Raw genomic sequence first — 11,120 nt, forward strand, 5'->3', positions numbered from 1 at the left:
AGAGAGAGAGAGAGAGAGAGATAGTGACAGGTAGCAGCGCGGAAGGAACTCTCAGAAGCTGATCGATTCAAAAGTATAGTTAAATAATAGTTATAGGCCTATAATAACTCATCGATCTATACTCAGCCTACAGGCATTATCTGAACATCAACAGGTGCGGGGTCACCTGGATGTCTTTTTCTTTATGTTTTACCAGTGGCTTTAATAAACAAGTGCATCGCGGAGCTCCCGGTTTAGAAATAGCCTAAATAGACAGCCTTGCACGGATCCTTTCGATCTCCAAGCCGTCGGACAATATAAAGGATAATTCGATCTCCAAGCCGTCGGACAATATAAAGGATAATTCGATCTCCAAGCCGTCGGACAATAAGGATAATTCGATCTCCAAGCCGTCGGACAATAAGGATAATTCGATCTCCAAGCCGTCGGACAATAAAGGATAATTCGATCTCCAAGCCGTCGGACAACAGCTAGGGATAATTACATTAGATTATAGAGACAACTACGGACCATAATTTAGATCCCCAAGCCATCGGACATTAGCCCATATACCTGATACCTATACCTATCCTACCGTATGCGGATATAATCCGGTCTCCAAGCAGCCAGCCCAGCCCAGCCCAGCCCACATCATGAAGTGGTTGCCGGGCATGGTGGTGCTCCTGGCGGTGGCCGTGTGCCTGTGCCTGGGCCTCATGCACCTCCGGAGCCAGGAGCGCCTCGGCGAGCTGCAGAGGCACAAGTTCGCCGACATCAAGCTGCACGTGACGGACGACGTGCTCCGGGAGTACCGCGCCGAGGCGCTGCGGCTGTCCGCCGAGGCGGCGCGGAGCCGCGAGCAGCTGCCCCAGCTGGAGGCGGAGATCGTCCGGCTGGAGGGCGAGATGGCGAGCCGCCGCAACCCCATGGAGGTCTGCAACGGGGAGAAGGTAGGCCTAGTATAGTATAGGATACAGTAGTTCCCCAAACTTTTTCATGCCAGGCAAGGACCCCCAAAATTATCAAAGTCCGGAATTCAAAATGTACTTGAGCGAAACCTACTATAGTAGGCTATATAGGCCTAATGATATCAAAATGTACTTAGAGCAGGGGTAATTCCCAAACTTTTTTGGACCAGGTAGCCCTGCCTACCCCAATTTGGGGTAGATATTTTTCCAGGTACCCCCTCATCCTCGCAACACAGATAAGAATATATTTACAAGTTACCACCAAGTGTATACATTTAGATGCCATTCTAACTATTTGTTTTTACTCCACCACTGAAATTTGCCACTTTCAAGATCACTGGCCACTTTTTTAATGCATGTAGAATTTGTTTTTACCACTATATGTCTGAAAACGCTGGCCAACAGTAAAAGTTTGGACAACTAAATTAATATGAATTAGAAATTAAGACTGACAATGCTACTGATGATTGATTGGTTCATTCTTCATTGGCTTGCAGTTAGAGTACCAAAATTAAAAGTAGCTCACTCATTAATGCAGAACGTCCGATTTCAGGTTTCCAAATGTATTTATTAACATCTTTTGAAAATAGTAGATCTAAAAATGTATATGTCGACCTATTTACAAAAAATCTATATAAATACAAGATTTCTGGAAAACAGCTGATCAGCTATTTTCTTCAAGTATAGCTGGAAAGTACCCCTCAAGGACCCCTGGGGGTCCCCAGACCCCACTTTGATAACCACTATACTGCTGCACGATGACAGACCCATGGATGGAGAAAACGGTTCTAGTGGATGTAGTGTCACACTGAAATGTGTTTCCTTTGTGTTTCTTGTGACCCACAGAAGCAACTCAATGACAGGCGGGCAGCGGTGGAGACACAGATGGACATCATCAAATGTAGGTGTAACAGCAAGCCTAGTCAAGGCTTAAACAAGTGGTTTTCAACCTCTTTTTTTTTCATAATAAAAGGTCCATTATTTATTGAGTGAAGAAAGTATTTCGCACACAGGCTCTGCTCCAGTAGTGTTTTGTTTTATTTAAAACACCATTAGTTAAGGCACGACGTACGTTTTTGATTGATTGATTGAAATATTTATTAACAGTTTGCAGAATTTACAGTACATTTCAAGCACAAACTCAATACAAAGACTGTTAACTGTGAGTGGACGACCCAATTAAGCATTACACTTGTTTACAACAGGGTCCACCATGTTCAATTCATCAAAACATTTAGAGACGTACAAATAGACACTTCTATATAGTTAAAGAACAGAACAGGAATTCATCATAAAGGAAGCAAAAAGGGAAAAGAAACATATACAGTGAGGGGGAAAAGGGGGGTGGGGGGGGATTCAGATTTTACGGGGGCCAGTTTCGAATTGCAGCCATCCGTAGGTGCCCTTTGAGAGCGGTTTTGAAGGAGTCAAGGGATTCACATGTCTTAATGACTGTTGGTAGGGCGTTCCACATTTTGGTGGCATAGGAGCGAAAATAATTTAGTCCCTTGTTTGTGCCGAATCTGGGTTGTACATGGTTCGTTGCACTCCCTCTGGTGTTGTGGGTGTGGACTTCCACCTGATGAAGGCCGTTCACGGCTGAAACGTCGTGCCTTAAAGGGACACTTCACCCTTTTTGCAAAACATATATGTTAATGACGTTTAGAAGCTTTAGAACACTTTCCTGGGGGTCTTTATGTGTGTATTATGTGGTTTTAGATATTTTAGACTGTAGCAGTGAGCACAGTGTCTCTGATGTCATGGACACTGGTCTCACTACCTTCCTGGACTACAATTCCCATAATTATTTGGTGCACTGCTCCTCCTTGTGAATAGGTGGAGGGCTGTCTTACTAAGACAACATCCAGGAAGGAAGTGAGCCCAGTGTCCATGACATCAGAGACACCGGCCTCACTGCTACAATCTAAAATATCTAAAACCACATATTACACACATAAAGACCCCCAGGAAAGTGTTCTAAAGCCTCTAAACGTCATTAACATATATATTTTTGCAAAAAGGGTGAAGTGTCCCTTTAACTAATGGTGTTTTAAATAAAACAAAGCACCACTGGAGCAGAGCCTGTGTGCGGACTACTTTCTTCACTCATGTATCTACCTTAGTCCAGCACCAGCCAGGAACTGGATGTGCGCAATTCAGCCACCTGCTTTGTAAACCATTATTTATGGAGCATTGAGCCACGGACCACCGTTTTATGAGATTTAGCCTAGACCTAAACCCTAAAGCAGGGGTAGGCAACCTGCGGCTCTAGAGCCACATGTGGCTCTAGAGCCACATGTGGCTCTAGAGCCACATGTGGCTCTTATAGGCCCTCACCCGTGACTCCCAGTTGCTACGGAAAAGAAGTATGAAAAGGAATAAGAAGTTTTATTTTTATTTTCTTTTACATTTAATCATAATTTATTATTGAATTTGTAGGAGGCATAAAGTTATTCTTTCACCACCAATGCTGCTGGCTAAGTTACTGGTACAGTATACTTGATATGCTTTGAGAAATTAGCAAACAATAAAATGAAATATCGAAAGACCAGAAAAATCCCAAATAATTAAAGTTTGCTTTATTAAAGCAAACATTATTTTGCGGCTCCAGATATAATTGAAATACGTTATTGGGCCAAAAATGGCTCTTCTGATAATAAAGGTTGCCTACCCCTGCCCTAAAGGTTTAACGTACAATATTTAGTTGTCGTTGGATAAGATTTCGACCACATTTGCTTCCAGTACCATAAGAGAGATAACAGGCAAACGTTTATAAAAAATAATAATATATATATATCTAATTGTGTAGACTTCTTTTAATCCCTCCACAGCTGACCTCGAGGAGCAGAAGAGTGCGTGGATGACGGAGGCGGCGTTTCTGACGGAGCAGGGAACACAGCCGTCCAAACTGTGTGACTACGCCGACAAGAACAGCCTGGAAGTCAGGTACGCTGCCGTAGTGCTTATGTAACGTGTGCTCTGCGTTGTGTTGTGGAATAATGAAGTTCCGCACGACTTCTCTCTCTGTTGACAGTTTAATCTGATAAATACACAGACGTATCTGGTCAGCTTCTGTCTGTGTAACACACCCAATCCTCAGCACGTCTATAACAGAATTAACAGTGTGACCAAGAGCATGTTTAGAACAACTAGTATTCATCACAGTATCACAGTAAACTCATACAGACTCTTGTTGAAAATATAGTGTGCTGAGGATCACATCTTACCTCATGGGCATGTCTCATGTTAGACTGACACCACTCTAAACGTGGACACCCGTGTTATTCAATGAGGTGCCGCCCACTAACCAATAAGAATTGTCATTACTGATGGAGCAAGTGGAACCCACTAAACTCTGTTACACTTATCATGACTATACTCAATTCAATTTCAATTCAAAGGGCTTTATTGGCATGAGAAAACATACGTTTACAACGCCAAAGCAGAAAGAACAATACAACAATACAGCAATACAATCAAAACAAAAAATGATGTACATTTGAAAGTCAGAATCTTCAATAGATCCATTTCTATGTACCGCGATCACTCGATGCAGGTATAGTGCAGGAATATACACAATGATTAGTCTTTAGGGTGGTTGTGTTCCATACTATACTATACTATACTATACTATACTATACTATACTATACTATACTATACTATACTATACTATACTATACTATACTATACTATACTATACTATACTATACCATACCATACTATACTATATACTATACTATACTATACTCACTATATCTACACTAACTAGTAGGGATATCCGATCCGATCCCGATACCTCCATTTACCGAATACCTATAGCGATACCAGTGTCGTGATCTGATGCTGTGTTTATAGCTATATATCTGGTGTTGTGTTTATAGCAGACTCCTCACTCAAATGCAGCTTTGAGTGAAAAAGCAAACTCCACGTGTCCCAAAAGCGAACTCTAACCACTGGGATCGGTGGTTAGACTGGCATATTTGCCGATACCGATATGACCCCGATAATATGACAAATAAGGGCCGATCATTTTCCCCGATACAGTATCGGGACATCTCTACTAACTACAGTACATTTACTTTACTGCTGTACTTAAAAGCATCCCTGTCTAATAAGCCAAATATGTCTTAATATATTATTAAAAAGGTTCAAACGAACCCGTGGCAGGTTAAAACTAACCCGTGGCTTCCTGTGAGGTTAGGTGTAGTGTTGGGGTTTTAACTTTTGGGCAGAGTGTCGGACTCATGACTGTATAGGACTGTTAGTACGTCGGACCAAACACATGTAGCCTTCCATTACACTCTCCATAGCCGTATAAAGTAAGGAAGAGGCCCAATTTCATTTCAATATGGATGCAATAAGTCCTGACTTAAAGGAGAATTCCATGCTAGAAGGCTTTCTTACCTTTCTTTGTAGTTGTTACGTCCCCACCAAAGAGGTCCAGGTGTTATTTTGTGCAAAAGTGCATTATTGGCTATTTCCTCTACCATAAGCCCTCAATGGGGGTTGGGTTTTTGTGCTAATTCACTTATTTCCATCGAAATAAGTAGTAAAGTGTGCCGCTCGGGATACTTTTTACATTATGAAGAGAGGATATATACAAAATATATATATTTTTGAGCGATGGAAATAAGCGAATTAGCATAACACCCCATAGCCCCATTCAATTCAATGCAATTCAATGAGGGCTTATTTTTAGGGGAAATAGCCAAATAGCGCTTTTGCACAACATAACACCTGGACCTCTTTGGTGGGGACGTAACAACTACAAAGAAAGGTAAGAAAGCCTTCTAGCATGGAATTCTCCTTTAATTGTCACGATGTGGTTCTGGAGGTGTAGGACTCAGGCTGACTTCAGAATGAACCAGGCACAGGCAGAGCAGTGAAGATGCAAGTGGTTTTAATTCCCCAAAATGCACACGGTGAAATAACTTGGAACAACTATAGGACTTGGACTAATAACTATGAATAAACTAGGGAAACACAAGGAACTGACCACATAATTCACGACGACGAACTGACAAGGAACTGCAAACACTGGGGCATATAAATAGACAAGACTAACTACAAACAGGTGAACTGAAACACACAATCAACACTGGGATAGGCTAACAGACAACCGGACACAGGTGGCTAGGGTTACACTAATACAGGGGGGTGAGACTAGGCAGGTGACACAAAACAAGGCAGACAGGAAATCACACAACACTACTACAAAATAAGGTACAGAACACATGAAGTAATAAGTCCCAAAACACAGACAAAGTCCAAGGGCAGAGGAGCGTACCGTGACATTAACAGTTTGACTGTTTTACACGCTTAACCCGCATTTTAATCAACCCCCCTTCACTGCCGAGATTGTTGTATTACCTTTAGAGCATACGCTGAATTATTTGGGCTTTTAATCCACGAAAATCCAGCAAAAAAAAGCTCCCGTGGTTTGTTATGATCCGAGCGTATCATCCACCATCTTGGTGCACCCGGAAGACGCACACCAGACTCGTCTCAATGAGGCGTTGCACTCCATGCATTTCCATTGGCCTCAATTTCCCAGAAGCCCTAGCAGCCCACAGCATGTGACGATTTCCGGTTGCGTCATCAAAACGAAACCATCTAATCTCTATCTCCGCAACGAAGACGGATTTTATTTTTATTTATTACAATACAGCGGATTAATCACATAAAACAAATGGTGGGTATAGCGGGGTTGGCAGCGACAGTAACCTGGAGTAATCCATTCCCGGATTCACTAGCTAGCTTTCCATGCAAGTATTTAGTTCTACCACAAAAACTCAATAGAAACAACACAGACATGCATGTTCGATATAATGCAGTCAGTATTGAAAACATCAACTGAAGCTTGGAAACATTTGTATTGTTCAGGAAATGTAATGTGAGAATGACCAAGTCATAGTGGTTGGAACTTGGAATGCAGTACAGAGGCATGGCATATATGCAGTTCAACCAGCCAGACTCATTTGTGGAAAAAGAACATTGAATGTCAAGTCTCCGATTATAATACGACCCTGTTTTTTATATTATCTTATATTCAGAACAATAGGGAATTCACCAAAAACAAACCAAGACAACGTCCGATTCTTTCACCCTGCCTCTCTGCATTGACAATGTCCAGCTTTCCACCCCTCTTTCTCCATCTGACAACCTGCAGCCTTTAGCCCAATCACTGATACACACCAGGTGCTGTTAACCCATTTTGGACTGAGGTCGATTAAAAAAAAGGCTTCTAAATCCTAACATCTTTCTGCAAACACCATGTTACCACTTTACTCTACTTGGCACAAGCGCTGTACCTAAGCCACCACTAGGTGGCAGTCAATGAGGTATTACGTGCAAATGTGCTTTGCAAATGTCATTCAATAAATAAGGCTTATATAATCTAATCTATGTGCAAACATGAGAAACATGAGCACTCTGTTGACTCTCTCTGTTACAACGATTTGACTGAAAGATGTTTTAATAATTCTTTTTACAGCATAGGCTGCCATCATTTGTAGCTTGTCTTTGTTTTAGATTTTTCTTTTTAATATCTCTCTATCTCTCTATCTCTCTCTCCCTCCCTCTCTCCCTCCCTCCCCCCCTCCCCCAGGATCCTGTGCGGGCTGGGTAACCCTCCTAAACAACACCAAGCAGAGCAGCCAGAGGAACACGAGTCACCCTCCAAAGTCGAAGCCCCCAAAAAGGAGGAGGAGGCCAAGGAAGAGCCCCCCGAGGCAGGGGACCCCCAGAAAGCAGACGCCAACGAACCGGCCCCCAAGAAGGCAGAAGTCAACAAGCGGGAGGCCGGCACCCAACTCGAGGCCCCCCAAAACGAGGCGCCCCAGAAAGCTGAAGCCAACGAAAAGGCCCCCGAAGTAGAAGAGCCCCCCAAGGAAGAGGTCCCTCGTGCGGAAGCAGCAGAAGCCGCGGCAGAGGCCCCCCAAAACGAGCAGGCCCCCAACGAGGGGCCCGCCAAAGAAGAGGCCCCGGGACAGTAGACACCCCCCCCCCCCCCCCCTCCCTCCCCAAGACAAGACGGGACATCAACATGTGAACGAGGTATTACAGAATCAGAATAATACATAATAATAATAATAATAATGGTAATCTTTATTGTCCCGAAGGATGAATATCCTTTTCCCAGTTCTGTTCAAACAACACCCACATCATAACAACGCATTTTTTTAATTTCATATATTATTTTTTTATCCCACGATTTTGTTACCCATTTTTCACCCCTGTGTCAATCATCCAATGTGATCCTGGGCTCTACACACCCTCCGCCAACCTAGTCCCCATATATGGGGGACAAGGGGAGAGCAACGGACTTGAACTCATGCTTCCTTCATGCCTGAGTGTCCAAGTTGCTCCTGACAGGAGGGAGTTTCCCTGGTTGGACGTAGCGCGTGGAAGGAACACGTTATTCCAACCAGTTCCTTTCCCCTCCATCAGGCGCCCCGGCTGGCCAGGGGGAGGCAGTTTAGTGACCAGGATTACTGCATGTTTTTTGTGAGGGTACCTACCCTAGGGGACACGGGGAGAACATGCAAACTCCACACAGAAAGGCCTTTTCGCCAACCCCGCCTTCGGGTATGGGCACTGATGACACAGAACCATCCTATTGGCAGTTTGTTTAATGGGGGACACAACTCCAACTAAATAGAAGCTTTTTCCATGGCAAGGTATCTGTATCTTTGTCCAGGTGGCATGAGGTTGAAACGGCGATACAGTAGAGGGTGATCAGTGGCATGAGATGTTGAAAGTGCTAGCCGTGCGATGGCCTTATTATTGTTCATAATTATCATCAGAAAGTGTGTGTGTACTGTACAGTATGTGTGTTGGAAGTCCGATGATCTTGGAAGCAACACGTGTAATACTGAAGAGTTTGTTTCTGTCAGGCATGGACAGTACAGTATGTTGTAGAAACATGCGGGACAGTGCAACAGTACAGAACAGGTTGAATAATGCTTTTGTACAATAATAACAGAAGACGAGGGGCGACAGATAATGCTATCTTAACGTACGGATTACATGTAGACGTTGTTGAAAACGTTGAATGGATACATGTGAACAGGAACGAGGTATTGCTGAAGAGGTGGGCGGGGCTCAGAGTGCAAGGAGAAAGATAAATCACGCAGCAAAGGGTTACAGTACGTACTGTACAAACAGGGCCGTCACCATTACACATTTTAACCCATTCTGATCTGAGATCAGATTCATACGAGGTTTCCACTGGACACACACACACTGGTCTGATGAATCCATTCTGACTTGAGATGAGATTCAAAAAAATGTCAGTCGTTCTTCGATTTTTCAAAAAATAGCAGACCTACAAGCTCATAGCGCGCCACTCGGTGGCGCGCTATGAGCTTGTAGATCTGCTGTTTTTCAATAGCTAAAGCATGACATGATGCTAACGCCAAAATGGGTGCCCGTTCAGAATGGGTTAAGTTGACAAGTCATTTTCACACAAATGATTGACAATGTAATGATTTAAGTGTGTTTTTGGCATCAAACATTGGGAATAGAATACACATTTCTGTTTGGCTTTTAGGCTTTGTAGTGACAAATTGCACACGGCAAGATATGACAAATTACTTTCTTTTTGTTGAAGAAAATAAATAACTAGCAGAAATAGCCGATCTACAAGCTTACAACACGTCACAAAGGATTTTCTTTGTGAAATGTTTGAAAAATGTACGGACATTTTTCAACATGGAAATGATTGACCATTAGAGAATAAACCAAGAATAATTTCGATTATCTCAAATAATTGCGATTAGACGATTATGTAAATAATTGTGAGAGGTACAAATATCTGCATATATATATACCCATTTATTTGATCCAGTTGGTGCAGTACTGTATGTGCATGAGCTGAGGCATACAGTAAGGTGCGGTAAAGGTTTGGTTATACTTTGTAAAAAACCTTTGTTCTCGGAGTGAAAAGACTCTCTTATCTCTCTCTCTCTCTCTCTCTCTCTCTCTCTCTCTCTCTCTCTCTCTCTCTCTCTCTCTCTCTCTCTCTCTCTCTCTCTCTATCTCTCTCTCTCTCTCTCTCTCTCTCTCTCTCTCTCTCTCCACCCTGCAATATAGCTTTATGTATTTGGGAATGGGGAATCGCTTCAAACGTGGAAAGCTCTTTAAAATGTGGATATCTCTTTAAGTCGGACCAGCACACACACACACGGGTACACAAGGCCCAGGTGTGCGTGATGTCACTGGTTTTGCTTGATCACTATACACTGCTTCCAACTTAGCAACTCCAAAGTGATACATACTTGTATACAGTACAGTATCAGTGGCTCACACGCACGCACGCACGTACCCACGCACATACTAATGTTTAACTCAGCGAGCAGGAAATTGGAATAAAAGGTGAAAGTATTTACCGTTAACAATACAGTTAACACACACACACACACACCCTGTCTTTTGTGTGCATTGTGAGCCATGCACACATCCTGATGAGGAAATGTACAACAGGATAACGCACACGCACACACCCACACACACACACACACCCGCGCACACATATATGCACGCACACACGCCCAGACACACGTGCGCACATGCACTCGCACACACGGGCACACACGCATGCATCTAGGTCAAACAGCCTGTGCCAGTAATGCATGTCTTTGTTTAACCTTCAGAGATGAACATATGGTCGTTGAGAGACGCTAGTTCAATATTAATGCATTTAGGCCTGACGTCGAAATAAAAAAAAAATCTTCTAAACCCTGACAGTATTCTGAAATACCTCAAGTTTCTATATCAGTCAGTGGTTCTCAATATTTCATGTCAAGGACCCCCAAAAATGATCTGTAATCGGCCACCGACCCTCATCTGAAAATATGTTGTTCCAGGGACCCCTCAGAAGCAAAGATTTGAGTTAAAAAACGTTCGCTCTGAAAGAATATATATATTCAAATATTTACGCCACATTTTCACGATTTTTCAAAAATATGAAATTGTAGATCTGCTATTTTTCAATAGCTAAAGTATGACATAATGCTTAAAACACCAAAAGGGGTTCCCGCCCAAAATGGGTTAATGCATTTATTTTTTACTTTCCTGGTGTATTTTCCATTGTCAATACTTTTACTTCTACTCTAATACTACTCTTATACTGTACATCTCAGAGGCAAATGTTGTACTTTGTTTTACTCCAC

At 42.8% G+C, this 11,120-nt stretch overlaps 1 protein-coding gene across 1 annotated transcript; it reads left to right on the plus strand.

Moving 5' to 3' along the window:
- Window positions 1-572: 572 nt before the first annotated feature.
- LOC310856144 (uncharacterized protein) lies at window positions 573-7,943 on the plus strand (the record flags this gene model as incomplete). Its single annotated transcript, XM_083761390.1, has 4 exons — window positions 573-929; window positions 1,794-1,848; window positions 3,779-3,893; window positions 7,556-7,943. Exons 1-4 carry the CDS (start codon window positions 633-635, stop codon window positions 7,941-7,943), a joined length of 855 nt encoding a protein of 284 aa, XP_083617516.1. The 5' UTR covers window positions 573-632.
- Between the last annotated feature and the right edge of the window lie 3,177 nt (window positions 7,944-11,120).

The sequence above is a fragment of the Protomyctophum parallelum genome, assembly GCF_964188405.1.
Source record: "Protomyctophum parallelum genome assembly, chromosome: 3".
In the NCBI taxonomy this organism is placed as follows: Eukaryota; Metazoa; Chordata; class Actinopteri; order Myctophiformes; family Myctophidae; genus Protomyctophum; species Protomyctophum parallelum.